This window comes from Danio rerio, chromosome 20 (assembly GCF_052040795.2).
Source record: "Danio rerio strain M-AB ecotype USA chromosome 20, GRCz13ab, whole genome shotgun sequence".
NCBI lineage: Eukaryota > Metazoa > Chordata > Actinopteri > Cypriniformes > Danionidae > Danio > Danio rerio.
The window spans coordinates 37,844,923-37,867,668 of record NC_141040.1 but is presented as its reverse complement, the minus strand read 5'-3'; the positions used below and the strand labels follow the sequence as shown (position 1 = coordinate 37,867,668).

At 35.7% G+C, this 22,746-nt stretch overlaps 1 protein-coding gene and 1 long non-coding RNA gene across 7 annotated transcripts in view; both read left to right on the top strand.

Moving 5' to 3' along the window:
- eeig2b (EEIG family member 2b) overlaps positions 1-22,746 on the top strand; it is a 67,254-nt gene that overhangs the window by 31,618 nt on the left and 12,890 nt on the right. For all 6 annotated transcript variants that reach the window (XR_015517691.1, XR_015517690.1, XM_087297145.1 and 3 more), the window contains 2 exon segments: positions 141-345; positions 446-582. Coding sequence is in view for 4 of the 6 variants with exons in the window: in XM_087297145.1 (XP_087153271.1) it covers positions 141-345; positions 446-582 (342 nt within the window). In the remaining 2 variants the exon portion in view is untranslated.
- Positions 10,356-21,276, top strand: LOC147839378 (uncharacterized). The gene is made up of 5 exons (XR_015518654.1): positions 10,356-10,405; positions 11,147-11,288; positions 14,247-14,313; positions 15,172-15,322; positions 20,577-21,276. It is a non-coding gene; the product is annotated as an uncharacterized LOC147839378 (long non-coding RNA).

Genomic DNA, 22,746 nt, shown 5'->3' with positions numbered 1-22,746 from the left:
AATTAACAAGACAAAGTTATTATTTATGCGTGAACTCAACAGCTCGATATGTTGTTGTTCAGGAAATTCACCCTCATTTATCTGTTCTCCTTAGAAAAAGAAAAAGTCATTTAAACACAATGTTGTGTCTTTTTCCTCAGGCTATAGCACGAGTCACTCGCGTTCCTCCAGTCTGTCAGAGTTCTCCCACAGGAGAAACACTTCGATCGGCAGTGCTTCCACTGGCATTGCCAGCATCCCTGAACCCAGTGAGGAGAGCGAGCAAACTACAGTGCCCCCTACTGCCCCGGGAGTCTGCACTGCTGTGCCTGAACACCCATCAACCCCTGACAGAGCTGCCAACAGGTCAGACAGACACTGAACACTGCATATTCGTCAAGCTTTGCATGCAAGATATTAAGTGAATGTATATTAATAATCAAACTGTTTTCTCATGTTTACAAAGATACCCAGTGAAACAGGACTCCATGGAGTCTCAGCTAAAAAGGATGGATGCCACGCGGGTGGATGCAGATGATGTAGTAGAGAAGATCCTGCAAAGCCAGGATTTCACCCACAGTCTGCTGGACTCCAGCGCTGAAGGTAACAATTGATTTTTAATATGTTTATTGAAATATACTATAAGTAAATATCCTCTCAGTGAAATTTAAAATGCTAACAGATTTATGTTGTTAACTAATACCTGCTTTTTATTCATTTTAAATACTATCTTGAAACCAATTGTGATCACATTTTATGAAATATTAAACAGCACAACTGTTTTTAACATTTTTAATTGGAATTATTTTTTTTGAGCAGCAAATCAATACATTAGAATGATTTCTGAAGGGTCATGTGACATTAATGACTGGACAATTCAGCTTTACCAACAAAGGAAACAAATCAGGTTTTTAATAAATACAAATATTTTTGAAAAGTTTATGAAAAAAAAAATTGGAACTGCAGTGACTTGTCATGCTCTCATTGTCGTAAATTTAGACTTTTTATCATTTAGAAATTATCAGACCAGAGGTTTTGAATATCAGAAAATAGACTTTATACTCCATAATAAAGCCGAGAAAGAGCAGAGCAGACCCCAGAGCATTCTGAAGTCTCTCCTGGACACCTTCTGAAGTATCTGTGTTTGTTACAATCTTTATACAGGATTATTTGACACACCCCTAAGTCACTTTTTAACTCTTGACCATTTTTGAATAGGTTTTTAGTCTAAGGGGTCCTGCTGTTCTTGGCTCTCAGCCCACTAGCTCATGTCAACAGAGATGTTACAGGTCTATGTCAGCAAAGTATAGATGCAACTTATGCAAAGGAACTAAGTGTTTACATACATTGTCATGAAAGCATAATCACTTGATAATATGTTACTCATTCTAACTTCTGACACATATAGCTTCATAGAAGTATTTAACATATATGATCAATGCTTTACATATTCAGTTATTCTACACAATCAGTCACTCAGCCTTCTCCTAGTGTTGCTCCTGTGCAGGTATACTCATCTTACACAGTATTTTTAACACAGGCTGGCATGTTTGCTGCAAACACTACATACATTTTGTGAAGAGAAAATTAACTGCTTTACACTTAGAAAATACTTCATACAGAGAGAATAAAATCTTCTTCATCATCAAAATCCCTACAATCTTAAAATAAAATAAGTCTTAAATCTATTTGCAATAGGTTGTTTTCAATCACGTGATTCTGGTGATGCGCAAAATTCTGTTGGAGGGCAGGAAGTAAAAAAACTGACCAGGAGACACAGAGGAAAGTACATGAAAAAATACTATAGTAAATACTATAATATATGGAAGCAAACTTTAGATAATTACTTGAATTAAACTGTCGTAGTAATTATAATGTTGCTGTGGTACGACACTACTGTTGTAATAAGCAAATTATTCAATAGGCTTGTTTCTATATTTATAAACCATCACAATGCACCACAGTTTACACTGTGTGCTTACACCACTAGTGTTACAGTATTTACTACAGTTTATCAGTTTACTATGCTACAGTATTCTGTAGAATTCATTAACAAAGAATTTGTTACATTATACACTTTACTATGGGGTTCTAAAACATGTTTATTATAAGTTACTATAGTTTTTATTTATTTATTTATTTTTTTGTAAGTTACTATAGTCTACATTATTATTTATAGGGGATAAGTGCTCCTCAATAATAACCGCCTAGTTTTATCGCAAGGGTTGCATTTCTTTTGTGTTTGGTCAATGAACTTACCATCAACAAACATTCACCACTGCTGCGGGAATAGATGTTACCGTTACAATTGTTTATTTCGCCAAAATGCAGAAAAGATTTGGATTATTGCAAAACAAGACGGACATTTCATTGCAGCGATTGCATTGCAGGGTACGTTAATTATATTATTTTGGATGTTGTATAAGTGTGGTGGTGTTTGAATCTGATTTTTCTATAACACATTTACATCTTTTAAAATATTAATATATTTATACATGTATTGAATAAATGTTTATTAGATGGCGCCTTTTCCATTTATTTTAGCCAGTTTCTTTAACTTTCCCCCCTTTATAAGCAAAAACTTTTGGACGTCTATAAAACTGTTTGGCATTTCTTAAATTGGCTGATTTAAACAATTATAAACAACATAAAACAGAAACATTGTAATGTTCTGATAGCGATTCCTATGCAGAAGAACCACTTCCTGCCCTGCATCTGAATTTTGAGCGTCATCAGTGACATCATGTGAAAATAACCTATAAACCTTTTCATTTCTCATATTCAGCCGTTCATTATATTGTATTTAATGCTTAGAATTAGTGGCTTTAAACAATTAGTTTTAATCATTTAATTTGCAGTGCTTTGAAATGAAGTATTGATCAGTTTATACACAATCTTTTTTACATTTGTTGCTTTTAATAGTGTGAATTTCATGATATAGTATTTTTGAGCCAGTAATAATAGCGCTGGAACAATATCTGAGCACACTTGGATTGAGAGCAAACAGAAATAAAAAACAGAGCCAGAAACAGGTTGTTAAATTGGAAACAGTGTTTACCAGTAGCTGCTGCTTCTTGGTAGGTGTTTTGAAGTGTATCTGTGCCAGAACACGTCTCTATATGTGTGTCCTATTAGCTCTCGTATTATTTTTAGATGACCTGGCGACAGGTTCTCATTAGAAATAGACCAATTTGTTTTTGCATCCTCCAGAGAAGTCACGACTTTGTGTGTGAGGAATGGAGGCACTATCTAAATCAATTGTCTGTGTGTCTGTCTGTGTCTGTGTTTGTGTGTGTTTGTGTGTGTTTGTGTGTGTTTGTGTGTGTGTGTGTGTGTGTGTGTGTGTGTGTGTGTGTGTGTGTGTGTGTGTGTGTGTGTGTGTGTGTGTGTGTGTACTTGCTTATGTCCAAAATGAGGACTTTCGCCAGAGTACACACCAGTAAAATGAGGACCACCTTGACAAATGAGGACTTTTTCTTGGTCCTCATTTGTCTGACCATATAGCAGTATTCAGCATGCTTCAAAATGGTGTCCTGGCTTAAAATCTCACTTGTCCTCAAAATGCACTTTTACATGATTTGTGTATCTAAGTGTGTATCCCCCCACCCCAAAAGTGTGTATAACACAGCGCCCTCTAGGAGAACTGCAATGACGCAATGATACACACTTTTGGGATCTGGCCAATCAGAAAGATACAAGGAGGATGTCACGCCCCCTATTGATCTGACGAATCAGAGGCGAAGTGCGTAAAAATAAAGATGGCGGCAGCAAGTTACTATGGTTACTTCACAGAATAAAAGAGACAGTATGAATAAAATTGCACTTTAATTAGTATTTAAATGAAAATGACCAAACTGCGTCAAGAAAGCCTTATATTTGGTGTCCTTAAGCACGGTACTTTATTCTAGGTTTGAATCGTACTGTTTCTGCGCAGATCGCGTTGTATCCCCGAGGGAACGGATAACACGGAAGTACAGTATGTAACTTAGTTTAGGCGGTACAGTAGCAGATCCGAGAAATACTGTGGCATAATAGCGCGAAACGGCCCGCGAGAGCGACACGCAACAGAATCAAATGTTTTCCTGGTTTGTGTGTTCTTTGAACTGTCTGTCTGTCCTACACTGTCAGCGACCGCACCGCGCACCTCCCCCGCCCGCAGCTACGCTCCCTCCGGCTACAAAGAGCTCAGCTGCCCGGGAACGAAAGGAGGAGAGGAGCTCCGAGTGCGACCGGGAGGAAATTAGGCAAAATATAATATATAATTTGATGTATATCCGTGTATAATAAATGGTATCATCACTTGGAAACTTTTTGTATACATGTTTAACTTTTTTTCCAGAGTTCTGTTTATCTAAATAACATGTTAATAAGTATTTGTTTAAGTTAAGAAAGCTAAAATGCCAGGTTTAAATTTTTCTAAAGAATGAAAAGTGTATTATTTATATTTCCTTTGCACTGAGATTTACATATATTATAAATAGTATGAGTGAATAAATTTCTTATTGAGTAATTTAATTACATTTTAGATAAAGATAAATATAATCAGTGATGGGAGTATAGTCCAAAATAATCAGTTAACTTACTGTAACGAAATCACAAAGTGAATATATATTTTTTCTAAAACTTAAAAAATGTAAAAAATAAAATAAAATAAGAAATACTTCAAGCCTGTTTATTTCATTCAAATGTAAACAATGAATTAAGACATTTGCCAGTTCTGTGTTTAATATATAGTTAAATCACTTGGAAACTTTTTATATGTTTAACTTTTTCCAGAGTTCTGTTTGTTATCTAAATAACATGTTAATAATAAAGTATTTGTTTAAGTTAGGAAAGCTAAAAGGACAGGTTTAAATTATATTTAAAGAATAAAAAGTGTTGATTTATATTTCCTATGCACTGAGATTTATAGAGATTCTGATAGTATTGAGTGAAGTGATTACATTTCTTCTTGAGTAATTTAATTACATTTTAGATATGGTAGAAAAGCAATTTACAGCCTTTTTTAACTGCTCAGACACTAAACGTGAAAACTGACACAGACTCACTGAAACTCTTCACTCTTACCTTATTAACACCAATTCTACAAAACTACAAGTCCATTGCTGTAGTGTATTTGTGGATATTTGTTTGTGTGTTCAGTTACTAGTTTCAAGAAATATTGATAAGTATTCTGGAAGAGCTGTAAATACAACTTTAATGTTGTAGTAATTCATTACTTTTTTTAAATCGTTTACCCAAAACTGATAATAATAATGTATTAATACTACATGCATTTTATATTTTTCAGCCAAATTCTTAATGGAATAAAGCCATGGTCTTTCTGTAATAACTTAAGTTCAGGCAGTTTCAGACACTCTTTACACAAAAGTCTAAACAGATGTGTGTCCACTATAACAGATTTGCACTGTGATGCTCTTGTTACAAAACACCACACAAAAAGAGTGACAGTAAAAAACAAATAAAACACTTGGAAAGATACGATAGCTGTATGAATGTGTGCCAGTTCTGTATTATTTTTTTCACAGCTGCATGTGCAAAATATGAGCCAGAATAGACACAGGTGTTACAAATTTAGATATGAACAATGGCGACAACCTGAAAAGAGGGAAGGAAAAGAAGGAGGAGAAGGAGGATGAGGAGGATGAAAGAGCCTGATCAGCCTGGTCAGAGGGTAGGCCTCAGACTGAGCTCTGTATGAAGACAGTCAGTCTCTCATTGACAGAAGTTTTAGTTGCCTTGCTTTGCATTCACTGTTTCTATTAAACTTGTGCTTTTTGCATAATGAGAGTGCTGAATACACAGATATTGTGATTTCACCTAGTGGAACATGTTCTTGGATCAACATCTCACATGTGTGAAACTCTTCCTGGAAGGCTACAGCTCACAGTTCAGCTTTACTTCAATGAAACATCCCTGATCAAACTAATTGAGTCCTCCAGGCTTGTTTGAAACAGACATTATAATAGATAGATGCCCCATTAACAAGGCTTGATATCACTTTTATGAACTTGAAAAGTATAACTTTGTTATAACTAATTCATTGTTTGGTACAACAACTATACCGTTTTACCATGAAGAGTTTTTACTGTGGGACAGCTATTTAGAGCCATTTATACACTATATGCATTACAAAAAACTAAACTCATAACAAAATTAATTATGGGATGTTGATCTCTGCTCTGTCCACTTTTTTGATGTTGAAAATTCAACTCTACAGTTTAACAAAGTGACTTTTAATTGACATTTCAGTATTTGAATGATATAGTGTATAAGAAATAATATCTAGAGAAATACGTCTGTAAAATAACAGGAAATGTACTGGCAGCTTATTACAAGCTAGTTTAAATTGGATATACAACACCAACCCAGACAATAGATCACTTTAAACCAGGGGTGTCCAAACTTGGTTATGGAGGGCCACAATCCTGCTGAGTTTAGCTCCAACAGACTTGCCAGGAAGTTTTTTTTTTTTTTTTTTGACACCATAAAATTATAATCAGTTAAGAAAATATACTGTTCTTATATTTTATATCAGGCAAAACAGCAGCTCCTCTGTTCAGTTGCCTCTGTTTGTAGAGCAGTCATAACCGGATTAACCTCGTTGACTTATCGGAACAACGGACTGAAGCGGACCATGAGGCGTTTAGCTTTCTATTATAATGTCTATGGTTTGAAACCTAAAGGTTTGTTGAAGCAGGCTGGGAACTAAACTGTGCAGGGCTGTGGCCCTCCAGGAACTGAGTTTGACACCCTTGACCTGTTGAACCTGGAACAACATTTCTATTAGTCAATCAGATTGATGAATAAGTTCACATTTTATGTTAAGGTTGATGTACATTGAGGGTTACATGCTTCTACATCATTGTTGTACGACTAATCATCCTCTCTGATTTTGAGAATAATTTACAGTTATGGCTAGGTTTATGCCGACAAGAAGTTGTCTAACAGCAAGAAGGTCGCTGGTTCGAGTGTCATCTGGGCCAGTTGGCATTTCTGTGTGGAGTTTGCATGTTCTCCCCGTGTCAGCGTAGGTTTCCTCCACAGTCCAAACCCATGCGCTATAGTGGTACTGATCAATTACATTAGCAGTAGTGTATTAGTGTGAGTGAAAATGATGGGCCCACTGTATGAAACATATGCTAGAGTAGTTACAGGTTCATTCTGCTGTGGCGACCCCTGATAAATTAGTAACTATGCTGAAGGATAGTGAGTGAGTGAATGAGTGAGTGAGTGAGGTTTAGGGGTAGGGATTAAGCAGTGGCGTAGCGGATGGGCCCGCTGTATGAAACATGCCAGAGTAGTTAGCGGTTCATTCCGCTGTGGCGACCCCTGATAAATCAGTAACTATGCTGAAGGACAGTGAGTGAGTGAGTGAGTCAGTGAGTGAGTGAGGTTTAGGGGTAGGGATTATGCAGTGGCGTAGCGGATGGGCCTGCTGTAGGAAACATATGTCAGAGTAGTTAGCAGTTCATTCCACTGTGGCGACCCCTGATAAATCAGTAACTATGCTGAAGGATAGTGAGTGAGTGAGTGAGTGAGTAAGTGAGTGAGTGAGGTTTAGGGGTAGGGATTATGCAGTGGCGTAGCAAATGGGCCCGCTGTATGAAACATGCCAGAGTAGTTAGCGGTTCATTCCGCTGTGGCGACCCCTGATGAATAAGTAACTATGCTGAAGGATAGTGAGTGAGTGTGTGAGTTAGGTTTAGCGGTAAGGATTAGGCAGTGACGTAGCGGATGGGCCCGCTGTATGAAACATTCCAGAGTAGTTAGAGGTTCATTCCACTGTGGCGACCCCTGATAAATCAGTAACTATGCTGAAGGACAGTGAGTGAGTGAGTGAGTGAGTGAGTGAGTGAGTGAGGTTTAGGGGTAGGGATTAAGCAGTGGCGTAGCAAATGGGCCAGCTGTATAAAACATGTCAGAGTAGTTAGTGGTTCATTCCGCTGTGGCGACCCCTGATAAATCAGTAACTATGCTGAAGTGAGTGAGTGAGGTTTAGGGGTAGGGATTAGGCAGTGACGTAGCGGATGGGCCCGCTGTGTGAAACATGCCAGAGTAGTTAGCGGTTCATTCTGCTGTAGTGACCCCTGATAAATCAGTAACTTATCTGAAGGATAGTGAGTGAGTGAGTGAGTGAGGTTTAGGGGTAGGGATTAAGCAGTGGCGTAGCAAATGGGCCCGCTGTATAAAACATGTCAGAGTAGTTAGTGGTTCATTCCGCTGTGGCGACCCCTGATAAATCAGTAGCTATGCTGAAGGACAGTGAGTGAGTGAGGTTTAGGGGTAGGGATTAGGCAGTGGCGTAGCGGAAGGGCCAACTGTATGAAACATGTGCCAGAATAGTTAGCGGTTCATTTCGCTGTGGCGACCCCTGATAAATTAGTAACTATGCTGAAGGACAGTGAGTGAGTGAGTGTGTGAGGTAGGTTTAGGGGTAGGGATTAGGCAGTGGCGTAGCGGATGGGCCCGCTGTAGGAAAAATATGTCATAGTAGTTAGCGGTTCATTCTGCTGTGGCGACCCCTGATAAATTAGTAACTATGCTGAAGGACAGTGAGTGAGTGAGTGAGTGAGTGAGTGAGTGAGTGAGTGAGTGAGGTTTAGGGGTAGGGATTAGGCAGTGGTGTAGCAGATGGGCCTGCTGTAGGAAACATGCCAGAGTAGTTAGCAGTTCATTCCGCTGTGGCGACCCCTGATAAATCAGTAACTATGCTGAAGGATACTGAGTGAGTGAGTGAGTGAATGAGTGAGTGAGTGAGTTACTAGAGATTGATTTTATCACTGGTGATACTGTGTCAAACCAGTTCTGGAAGCTCAAATTAGTACGATCAGATGTGTTTAGAGGTTAAATTGAGGGTCTGCTGTCCCCTCACTTTTATTTACTTAAAAAACCTATAATAAAAATGTGTATGTGATCTATCAAGCATGTAGTTTGTATTTCATTTTTTTACTATATAAGTTGGCAGTTCATTCCGCTGTGGCGACCCCATGAATGAATGAATGAATGAATATATATAGTAAAAAAAAAGAAATACAAACTACATGCTTGATAGATCAGGAATCCCTGTTTTTATATCAGTTGTTTATTATTAATAAATAAATAGATAATAAATAAAGAAATGTATTAATTTGTTTGGAGATTAAATTTAAGTGCATTGTTATCAAAGAAATCGCGTTCTAAAAAAAAAGTCAAATGAAAAGAGCATGTTTAATGTGAAACAAATATGTGAAAACTTCAACACGTGGATGCATACATTTAGCAAACTCCAAGTTGAAGTGTGTTACCTGCTGCAATTCCCCTCCCCCACCCCTCTGTTCGTGTGTATGTGTGTGTGTGTGTTTGTGTTTTAAGCACCCATCCCCCACTGTCAACTCACAGAAGCCTCAAGAGAGCTGCCCTGGGGTAGACTACGACTATAACAATAATATTAAATTAGTTTGTAAATGTAATTCAAGTTTACAACACCTATCAGGTTTCCCCTCACTTTTATTTTACTTAAAAAAATAAATAAATATATATATATAGTAATAAAAACATGTTTGATGGATCAGGAAGCATGTTGAAAACATGCCTTAAGATTGTGTTAAAACGCTAAAAATCTCTGTTTTTATATCAATTGTTTTTATTAATTAATAAATTATATATATATATAATTTATTTATTTGTTTGGAGATTAAAGTGCACCATCAAATAAATCGGATTTTCTAAAAAAAAAGTCAAATGAAAAGAGCATGTTTAATGTGAAACAAATATGTGAAAACTTGAACACGTGGATGCATACATTTAGCAAACTCCAAGTTGAAGTGTGTTACCTGCTGCAGCTCCCCTCCCCCACCCCTGTGTTCGTGTGTATGTGTGTGTGTGTGTCTTGAGCACCCATCCCCCACTGTCAACTCACAGACGCCTCGTGAGAGCTGCCCTGGGGTAGAGACTATGACTATGATGACGACGACAATATAAAATTAGTTTGTTAACGTAATTCTAGTCTACAACACCTATCAGGTTTCCCCTCACTTTTTTTTTACTTTAAAAATATATATATATTTTTATTTTATAATTATTTTTTATTATATATATATTTATTTATTTACTTATTTGGAGATTAAATTAAAGTGCACCATAATCAAAGAAAATCAGGTTTTCTAAAAAAAAAAAAAGTCAAATGAAAAGAGCATGTTCAATATAAAACAAATATGTGAACACTTCAACACGTGGATGCATACATTTTGCAAACTCCAAGTTGAACCTGCTGCAGTTTCCCTCCCCCACCCCTCTGTTCGTGTGTATGTGTGTGTGTGTTAAGCACACATCCCTCACAGCGCCTCATTCAACTCATGAACGCGCGGCATTTGCAAACACGTGCTAATGACGCAATCAATTGGAGACGCCTTTTCCCGCGAACTCATCTCTCCAGGGAGAGCAGGTAAATCAATTTATGTATTTAAATGCATAATTACTGCTTACACGACAAAACATTGCCTTTGTAAGATGTATGTTTAGTGCTTATATTCCTTTGTCGATTATATTTGTTGAAATGTATTTAATAGCAATGTTAGCTGTATACTGTTTAACACACTACATTTCTGTTGATCAAAATAGTGTTTGCGTGTGCTTGTGTGGTTGCCCCAAAAATAAAATCTTTATTTTTTGTTTAATATGGTGATTATTTTAAATTTCTTTAAGTAAATAAGCCTTTTAATGATGTTAATTAGCTTGCCCAAACGCACAGAACATATATATATATATATATATATATATATATATATATATATATATATATATATATATATATATATATATATATATAACGTCTTTATTATATCAAAGTATATATAATTTTGAGGTGTGTAAAGTTACAAAAACATGAAAATGGTTCATGTGGGTCTAGCCCTGTTTTCAGTCTAAATAACAATGTATTTATAGCTTTGTTTAACGAATATAGGAAAATTAATCTTGGATGTGATTTACATCCTACCTATTCTGTTTTTAATTACATTATGATTTAATTTCTGATTTAAATTTTTAGATAGAAGTACATTACTAGATCTATGTGAAATCATTTGGGTTCAGCAGAACAATAGACAATATATAAAATGTATTATGCTATTATTATTATGTTATTTATTAGCATAATATAATTTATTATATTTATTTTTTCGTAAAGTCTTTATAGGAAACATGCCCTTTGTCTTCATGCTGGGAGTAAGAAAAAACAGAAAGCGTAAAATACCTCAAGAGGATGCAGAACATTACATTTGTTGTAAAAGTGACAAACCTGCAAGTGCAATTCATCAACAATTACAAAGGTAAGTTATACTCACAAACACTCTCTCTCTCTGTCTATATCTCTCTATGCAGTGGTTCAATATAGAATGATAATGAACATGTACAATATTGACATCATGGGAACTCAAAATACATTGAATAATTATTTATTATGTAAACTTTTACAGTTCTTTTTAGTAAAATCCATGTTGTGTTGCAGTGGTATTGTTAACAGTGCAACATTCTAAGAGACTTAATTGTTTTTCAATAATATTTTCAAGTTCATCTGGCCTACTACAGGTTGAAATATTAACTGAAACTGTTACTAAAATTTAAAATATTTATAGGTCAGTTGTACTGTACATTAACTCTGTGCAAGAAGGCTTCAATAATAAACATTAGTTAATTAAAAGTATTGGTAAAGTTTAATGTTAATCTTAGGTGATGATCATTTCTTAATGCTTATGTATGTGTTAAAATTATAGTAATCTGATTACAATCGTTTTACTAAAGTTAGTCGTTTTACTAAATGGGGATAATAACTAATAATATTCAGTTGTATTATTTTATCCTATATTAGCACAGTAACTGTAATGAATCTGGCTTTTTTTCTCACCGTTGACTTTAATCCATTAATTTTATTTTAAAGTGTTACCTGTTGTACTTTATCATACTTTTGCAATTAAATTGGGTTGAAACATTTATTAACTCTGAACATGTGTATATACAACAAAGCACTACATTAATTATTTTTGCTATTATAATTGTTAAAGTAACCAATGCAAACCATACACACACTTAAATTAGTTTTTAATGTATCTGTAATGTTGTAAAATATTTTACAGATCACCAGACTTTTAATTTTCAGCCAGGCACTCCAATGGCTTCCAATGACATCTTTCCATTTCAAAATTGTCACGTTTAAGATCTGATTTCTTTAAAAATCAGTAATCTTCACTACCTGTTATATTTATGATATGAAGTGGGTTTCAGATCGGACAAGAAGCACTGCATTAAAGTCCATTTCCCCCCGCCATGTCTTTAAAATATGAGTTTTTTTACCCTGTATTTTGGTTGTTGCTAGATCAGATATGGTTGCAGCCGAAAGTTAACGAAAACTATTTATATTATTTCTTAAATTTCACATTTGTTGTATTTTATTAACGTCTATCCCCACCCCAACCCTAAATCCAACTGTCACAGTAACGTAAAAACAGTAGTTGTATTGAGTATTATTTATGCTGCTATTTATTAAAATACCCAATACATTTTATTTTTTAAAGCCTACCTTCACCCCAACCTTAAACCCAACCGTCACAGTACTGTAAAAATATTCATTATTGTTATACATTCATTCATTCATTTTCTTTTCAGCTTAGTCCTTTTATTAATCTGGGGTCGCCACAGCAGAATGAACCGCCAACTATTCCAGCATATGTTTTACACGGCGGATGCCCTTCCAGCTGCAACCCATCACTAAGAAACCCACACACATTCATTCACACTCATACACTTCAGACAATTTTTATCTTACCCAGTTCACCTGTACCACATGTCTTTGGACTGTGGGGGAAACCGGAGCACCCCGAGGAAACCCACGCGAATGCAGGGAGAACATGCAAACTCCACACAGAAACACCAGCTGACCCAGGCTTGAACTAGCGACCTTCTTGTTGTGAGGCGACAGCACTACCTACTGTGCCACCGCGTCGCCTATTATACAGTGTCATAAAAATGCTGCTATATGGATGTGCATAGCACATACCAGCCGGCCACGTATTCGATTTAGACTTTACCCAGTATTTTCAATGGAATTTCTGCGCTAGCCTTTTGCTATACTGACGGCGCTAGTGGTTATACCATCGTTCATCTAATTTTACGCTTGAACAACTAAATGAATGCTTTAGTCTGTTTAACTGAATGTATTGTAATAACATTACAACATTGATGATGTACAAACAACTTTGTGAAATTGAAAATATCCACATTAAGCTATCACCGGAAGTTTATCGTTGGCTTTAAAACTCTAGCTGTGCAGAGAGCCCATTGTGCATAAACAATTTTGTTCCAAATCCTCGTTAATATCTAATCTTTGTGCTAACAAACAATAGCGAACACAGTTGGGCAAGTTACTTCCAAAATGAAATGCATTACAGTATATATATATTAAAAGTTACTGCCATTTCTTTTTTTGTAATTGGTTACATGACAATATTAATATCTCAGAAATGCATTACACTACTTTTGTATTACTTTTAGGTTACTTTAACCAAAATACCCACAGAAGTACGACTCTAATGAATTAAAGTATTAATTTTCAATAGTATGTCTATGTTTTCAAATACATTTAGCTATATATTGTAATTATTCAGAGAATTTTTTGTTTGCACAAGGAGTGCTCCACACAGAGATCTGGTCATTTATTTGATTTATTTATTTTCTTTTAAATATATATTCATAGTGCTTCATCTTTTACACATTTATATATATGACTGTGTAACCTTAATCACTTCTGGGGATGGGGACTTTTTACAGTAAAAGGTAGCAATGTTATTTTATCCAATAAATGCATTGATAATATCCACAGATTTTTAAATAGTCAATCAAATGAACTTAAACTATTAAAATTGCAACAAACATTTGTTTTGGCCCAAACTACAAAAACAAACAAATTTAAAACTAGTTTAAACACACTGGTTTAATCATCTATACATGTCATTATAACTATATTGTATAAATATTATTTCAAAGACCTACATCATGCTAACAATTAAAAGCTGAATGACATGACATAACAGGCGATTGCCCTCTGAGTGCACCTGAAAAGACATGAATGACACTTCTCATAAAGCTTGAGAAGCATACAGGACAAGTAGAACAATTAGTTCAAATAAAAACACAAAAGTCTGTAGAATTTAATGCAAACTCAAAAAATGCAATTATGAACCAATGATAATTAATTTTCAACAAACTGCAGCTAATGAACGTCTTTTGTTTAGGAGGATGAGTTTTCACCACTGAAGCTTTATTCAGAGGGCATTTTGTTCTTGAGTACAAGTTTGGGTGGTGAGTATGATTAGCCGAAAGGTTATTAAATATGTTTAGATGTGGTTAAATAAATGAGCAAATAAGCAAACATAACACTGCCGTGCCCCTATGCCAGGGATCACCAAACTTGTTCTTGGAGGGCCGGTGTTCTGCTGGTTTTAGCTCTAACCCAAATCAAACACACCTGAACAAGCTAAACAAGGTCTTACTAGGTATACTTGAAACACCCAGGCAGGTGTGTTAAGGCAAGTTGGAGCTAAACCCTGCAGGGCACTGGACCTCTAGAAATAAGATTGGTGACCCCTGGCCTATGCTATAGTATCATGATAGGTGATCTCAAAGGTGGATGATATGAAAATTGTGTATCACCCAACAATAATGTCCAAGCACTGCACAACTCTGAACAAGTTCGACCCACGCATGTGCAAGGCAGGCAATTCTGTAATCTATCAGCTTAAATATATCGGCCATATTTTGATATCAGACTGATGACCATAACATAAAAAAAAAGCATTTATCGGCTGATATTGATATGGCCGATAATATATTATGCGTCTCAAAATTTAAGTATTTCTGATTCTGATCATTCTGATTACAATCAGTTCCCATATTTGATTGCAATTTCATAAAAAATGTTCCTCACAGACATAAAAAATATTTTACAGGAATTGAGAAGTGAAATGTAAATTAACACTTCTAATCAAATCTGTAGTTTTTAGTGAAATAATTAGCAAGTTTTAAAATAGAATTAATTCTCGATACTATTGTTAACACCTCTTTGAAGATGGTCACAGAAAAAAAAATAGTACATCTTAAATGTATAAACTTTAAAAATTGTTTGTATTTTATGCTTAGTGATTGTTTTATGTTTTACAGCATGGATGCATCGAAAGAAGATGGGTCTTTAGGGAGACTTGTAAATGATGACCACAAAGCTCCTAACTGCAAAATGAAAATCATATCTTTGCTGTGTGCAACATACTTCCAGGAGAAGATATAACCTACAATTATGGAGATTCTGGTTATGGTGAGTAGGGGTCAGTAGTATGAGTCTACAGAAATCAGTAGGTTCACTTACCAATTGTCTATATTATGAAACATAAAATTCAACCATAATTATACGGATGCTTTATTCTGTAATATTGACAGTCAAAATAGCAATACTGACTGACATGTATAAGTATGGTCAGAAGGAATATACAGGGTTTCCGCGGGGTCTTAAAAATTCTAAAATTAAAAAATCGAAATTTAAGGCCTTCAAAAGTCCTAAATTCACTGTTCTAGATCTAAAATATTTTTGCACAGGTCTTATTTTTGCGATGTCCATGTAACGCTAAATCTAAAACTCATTTAAATTCTTTTTTTGTTGTTGTTGCTAGGTTTTCAGGGTGTTGTAGTTCTTTATTTCACTAGTCCAATTGTAATTTGCGTTATTACAACTACAAATAAGACCGACATGCCCTATACCGACAATTGCTAATCAGCTTTCTGTTATTGAACTCAGTGCGCGCGGTAAATGTGATGTCATCACTGTGTTTATGGAGGTCTGCCAGCTGCGACATGATTTTGGCTGGCAGAGCTCACAAAATGTTTTTTCAGTTCGTGCGGTTCAAATTTGATTTGAATTGAATATGAAACACTTTGAAGAGATTTTGTCTGAAACAGGTATGACTGTACACACATAGGGCTGGACAATAATTCGATATCAATATATATCGCGATAGATTTTTTTCAATAACAGTGATGATTTTTAAACCCATTTCCGGTATTTCGATATACATTTGCATACATCTGTTTTATTATAGATAAGATCTTATACCTTGTATCATTTGTCACTGAATGACTTTTTCGTGCTCAGAATGAGCGTGATGTCACTTGCGTGATGACGTACATCACAGACACGCTGCCACTGCCAGCGCTCAGAAGTTAGTTAAGCTGCTCCGTCGCAGAATGCTACAAAATGCTACAAAATGTGTGCCCTGAATACTGATGTGAATGAACAAGCTTCCACAACTAAGAATGCAGACAAATTAGTTGATGAGAGAGGAAAGACGAATGCAGTGGTGTGGAAGTGATTCAGCTTTTTAAGTTTCGATAAACGTTTAGTTTCGGTGCTCTGCAAAATGTGCGGTAGAGTGGTGCCGAGTCTGCCGACTAACAGCGGAAACACATCAAATCTGTTCCACCCGATAGAACATACTGAGAGTCAGAAGCAATGACAGAAGATGAGGCATCATTTAAGTTTAAGTCAACCTGTCGCCTCACCATCCACCTTCCCGACACAGATGGCTATGAGGCACCGTGTAGGATCTAAATAAAACTTTGCTTATCAACACGAGCATATAAATTACTCGCATATAAACCTATACTATGTTCAAAACATGTATGAAACTTGCGCATATATAAACTTGATGCATGCCCATTGATACACCCATTAGGGCTGGACAATGATTATATATATTATAGATATATATATATATATATAAAATAATTATATTTTTAAGATCTTATAGATTGCATTAGGGATGTAACGGTATCAGAATTTCACGGTACGGTAATACCTCGGTATGAATGTCACGGTACGGTATTTATTGAATCATTTACAGGAAAAACAAAACTCATGAAAATACTCCAAAAAAGTGCCAAAAGTGTCAATGACATACAAATTAGCCATCTATCTGTAAGCTTTGAAACAGGAACTTCAATTTTAATAACAAAAAAAAATTAAACCATGTAAAAAAATAAAGTTTCAATTTAGTATTGTTGAAAACTCATCACATTCAACATTTAATCACTCACTCACTCACTTAGATAGAGATGGGTTTTAAGGAAAATTATCTTATAACTATAATCTGGTAAAAGCTGGTATCTCTGGGTATTTACAATGTCCCCTGCAACAGAAAAAAACCCCTCTCATTTAGGACTGAGGTTTCTGGGACAGAGATATGACTTGGCCCATGTTGACAGCAGTGGGTAACGTTGTGCATTGTCTTTCCCCCACTTGAGAGGACAAACCATGAGTGAGATAGAGATCTCTTTGCGGTACAAGTCAATGTCTGCATCAATCTGAACAGTGTGCTGTGTTTCTGCAGTCCCCATGCAGTCCCCATACTATTAGTCGTATTCCCCAACTTGCAGGCACGTGCACACATAGGGCTCAACCTGTGCAGTGCACATGCCCTTTTTAGTCTTGGATAGAAAGTGCCCTTCCAAAATGATCAAAAGTGCCCCCGCGACGCGACACACCCTCCGTGCCGCTCTTCAGTAGGCGCGCGACAACACCGCTCTTGAGTATGCGCGCTCAACCCCCCCTCCCCGCTTTACAGTACGCGCGCGACAACACAGCTGATCAGAACACGCGCGACAACACCGCTATTCAGTACGCGCGCGACAACACCGCTATTCAGTACGCGCGCGGCGACAACACCCGCTTTATGTTCGATCATTTCCAGGTCTTTTTCATCCTCGCTTCTAGCAGCACACTTCATTTCCGCATTACTGGATCTGTAGCGACAACAGACCGCAAAGAATGATGGCAACCCCAGGGCTGATGGGAATTGTAGTTTCCACTACCTCCCGTTCGCTTCATTCGCCTGAGCAAATTTTCTCAGAAGACCTATAGTTTTATCGAGTCATGCGACTACGCTAATATCGGAAAAAATTTATATTGCGGTATGACGGTATTTACAATACCGTTACATCCCTAGATTGCATCATTTGTCACTGAGTGACGGTCAGTGCTCAGCCATCAGAAAGAGCATGATGTACGTCATCACGCATGTGACATCACAGACACGCTGCCAGCGCTTAGCACAGCAGTTGGTTAGCTACGTCGCAGAAAGTTTGCCCTGAAGTGTGCCCTGAATACAGATGTGAATGAACAAGCTATATATATATATATATATATATATATATATATATATATATATATATATTTGCACAGGGCTTGACATTAACTTTTTTGATCACCAGCCACTGTGGCTAGTAGATTTCCAACTTTACTAGCCACTCTGCATTTTCACTATCCACAATTTTGTTGTTGGAAAAATATATTTTATATGCATAAGTTTGACGTTGACATGCTAAAATTACTTGATTTAAATTTTGTGTTATGTCCACGTGTTCTCAATCATTTCACTTTTTGTGTGTCGAGTATGAGGTTGCTCAATGAGCATGAGCAAAGGAGTCATGGTTTCATAGTGTTTGCACGACTAGCATGACTTTTTTTAGAGCTCAAAATTAACGGTTTACCAAATTTATCTCTATAACCATACAAAACAATAATTATTTCTTAGACACAAATGTTTAATGTGTCAAAACAAGCAAAATATAGCTGTATACTATACTTTTTATTTAATAAAACATTTCTTAAAAAAGAAAGAAAAGCAATTGACTTTTAAAAAAATAACTATTGTCATGTATCAAAAATATTTACAGTAATCTGTCGTGGCTAATGATCATCCTCTCATTTGGTATTCACTTGCTTTCTTCTGCTCACGTGATCACAATTATTTTACTTCTCGATTCTAAGATCACATTTGCACGCATATTGGGTCATCCTTATATTGTCGAACCCTGCTTTTAGGACAACTAAAAAATTGAAAAAAAATTATTTTCAACCAGGCAAAGTGGCTTGTGGGAGTGACTGTCTAACACGCCAAAGCTGAAATCTACCTGAATTTGGCGTGTTGCCGGGTGTTAATGTAAAGCCCTGTGTGTGTGTGTGTGTGTATATATATATATATATATATATGTCTGTTTGTAAAGGCTAAATACAAAAAAGAGAGTGAACATTTGAAAAAGTTAACAAGTAAAATTTTTTTAAACCTTTTTATTAAAAGAAAAGTTATAAGAGCCTGGAGGTATTATAGACTTTGCAAATTCAGTTTGCAGACATTTGTAGGTACAGACATCTATTGTGTGCGTTCTTGGCAGTTTTTTTATGTCTTTTTAATATTGTCCATATCGATATCGGAATTATATCATATCGACCGAAATTAAGAAGTATATCGTGATATTTGTCATATCATCCAGCCCTATACACACATCTTCTTTATGATCAGTCCATGCGTGATCATAGGGAGAAGTAGAACCAGATGACCAATTCTTTTTGGCTAGAAATTGCAACAGCAGTGGGAAAGGACGACAGTTTTTGTAAAAGTTTGGAAAAACCTGAGGGATAAGTTTGTTTAAAAAAAGAGGCCATGCAAAAGTGTAGACCCAGTTGGTTTTAATATTACAGAATGTTTTTCCATCATGCATAGGTTTTACACTAATGTATAGACCTATATTACAATTTCGAATTTAAAACAATTTACAAGTTACAAACTAAAATTAAGTAACAAAATTTTGCCTAATTACCCTAACCTGCCAAGTTCACCTAATTAACCTAATTAGGCTTTTAAATGTCACTTTAAGCTGTATAGAAGTGTCTTCAAAAATATCTAGTCAAATATTATTTACTGTCATCATGGCAAACAGAAAATAAATCTGTTATTAGAGATGAGTTATTAAAACTATTATGTTTGAAATGTGTTGAAAAAAAAATCTGCTCTCCATTAAACGGGAATTGGGGAAAAATAAACAGGGGGGCTAATAATTCTGACTTCAACTGGAAAGGAATGTATGAATATATGTATCAGTTTACAGTATATTGATGCCCAATTTCTAGGCTTTATTGGTAATAACTAAACTAGCCAGAAAGTCATGTGTGAATTGTTGAGTGGGCAAAATAAAAAATAAAAAACCTCAATATTTTTAGTGAGTGTACTTGTTTTCTGTTTTTATTTCTGCCTTAATAAAAAATATAATTGTAGAGCAACCCAAGATCTGTTGCCATTAATATTTAACTTTAATGGGTAGAACTGTCTGAGATATGAAGAAAAGCATGTGATGCATCATTTAGATAAAAAATGTATTTAAAAAATCTTGAATGGTTATAAAAATCTTTATAATTAATTATAAAATAATTAAAAACGATTATCCTGAATGATATTAATGATATGACCTAGTTCCAGAAGCTTTTTACTTCTCTGTTTATTTGTCAGATTTTACTGTCTGTTTCTTCTTCTTCTGATCTCTTTATGTGTATGCGTGTTTTTGATATTGCGATATAGGTCCTAAATTTAATACTTAATGGTCTTAAAAAGGTCTTAATAAGTCTTAAATTTGACATTATGATATCTGCAGAAACCCTGAATATAGAAATAGAAGAATATACTTGTTCTGTCTTGACAAATATTTCTGATTTCGATATTCTCTGTTTTTTTTCTGACATCCAGTCCCATAATGTTCTGTCTCCTCACCTGCTTTGGACAACGTGAAGATGAGTGATCCTCACAAACAAACTGAGCCACAACAGTCAGACAAAGCAAGAAGATCAGGGAATAAGACGGTAACCCTTTCATTCAGGCACCAGGTAGCCTATCTAGTGATATTTGCTGCTAAGTGAACAGGGCAGAGTAACCAGAACAAGGTAAAACAGACCCTTTGGCAGGTTTATTTAAAATGTAATCTTGTTCTAACTATATAACATCATACAATTGTGTCTTAAAGCAATTTATTTAAAGATGAAAGGATAGCTCAATTATGTATTTTCACATGCCAGATATTCTGGAGTTAATTCATACAGTATGACCAATAGTACACATACAGATTTTACTATAAAAGATTGGTTAATTACTGGCAAGTGATAGTTGGACTGCATAGTTAATCGTAAAAAGATGGCGATCTCGATTCGAACCCCTGAACGTCGATGCGTGAACGACATTTAAATGACCATATTGCAGTTTGGAGTTATGTTTACTACAAGATAGGGTTGTGCCGATTGACACTAGTGTTGTGTATCGATGATAGGGAGAGATATCACAGAGAGCTGAGGCCTGACTATTTTAAAGATGATGTTTGGTTCGTTTCACATTTATGTAGACCTATTACATGTGTTAAATTCATTTTTAAATAAAAGACTTATTATTAATATTATCTTGTTGTTGATGTTATTCTTATCAGAATTAATAATCAATTAACTGTAATTTATCCAGCTTTAGCTGTGTCCGTCAGCATTGCCTAACCGACACTTTCAGACTGCAGCAGCAATCATTTAAATTGAAAATTGCCTGCTCAAAGGAAAAAAAATACAATGATTTTAAAATTGCAAGGCGAGTATTACCTATATTCACAATTTTTACCAAAATCAGCATGTCAAAAAGAATTTATTTCCCATTCTTTGCATATCAAGTTAATATGCAACTTCACTGTTACTTAAAAATAATAGGCTAAATAACAAAACAGGATTTAATTAACAAACAAGTTATAGGTGCAGTAGGTGATCTGCCAAAATGCTAACCGGTTGGCATAATATCTTTGAAACACAGTCCCTTCCCTGCCATCCAAAGCCACGCCTCCTAAAACACGAATGCTCATCGTAAAGATGGCAGTGGACAACCCACTAGATCATGTCATTCACCATTTATAAATGTAGCTAGTGTTTGGCCGTTGGTGTGCAGGAATTACACTTATTACTAAACCATATTTGCATGCTATTTCACATGAATATTCAGAGTAGTGGTGAACAATATAAAGAGCGCATCACAGGCTGTCATTGTTCAGAAATGACCCAATATAAATAGAAAAGCATCTTCAGCTCAGTAAAGTAGGCTAGGCCGAATAGCTCTATTTACTGATGTTTTGTTGTTAAACTAAATATAAATCTACTTTATCAATGCTGTAAAAGGACCTTATGAAGCTGAAAATAGTCGCATCAATCTTTCACGGGGAGATTTCAGTGGCTGAACAACACTTCTGTGCAAATAACCCATTTATAACAACACAATCTACATCAGCTCTGTGTGACTAAAAGAGTTTAACACAGAACATGACCTGCCTAACAGAAATACTTCAGTCATGGTATTATTCTTCTTCCAGCGTGCAAAACTCACTCCAATATAGATTCAGGAGTTTAACAGGTTTTTATTCAGCATTTGATTCGCAACTGTGACTGCTCGTCTGCACATAAACGCGCGGCGCACATGCACGCATCCACACGCAAATGGTGAATCTGCATGAAGAGATGCCCAGTGGTTCAAATCTACATTTGCTGACAGTTTGAACTACTTATAAGAATTATGAGAATTGTCAGCCCGACAATATTTAATTGGATGAACATGTTTTAGTTTTATGCCTTACCCAGAATATAAAAATACATATAAACACATTTAGATCATTTTCTTTAATCTTTACTTTTGGACTGTGAAGAGACTTTCGACCAGCACAACACATGATTCTGAAGATGATCACCTACTGCAGCTTTAAATAGACTTAAAAAATAAAATAAAACCAAAAATGAAAACTTTAGAACTGAAAGTGGCTCAGATGTTCTGGAATAAATGGTGTTGCAGTAATGCACAATTGTTGGTCACCTGAGACTCCTTTTATAACAGCACTCTCACAAGA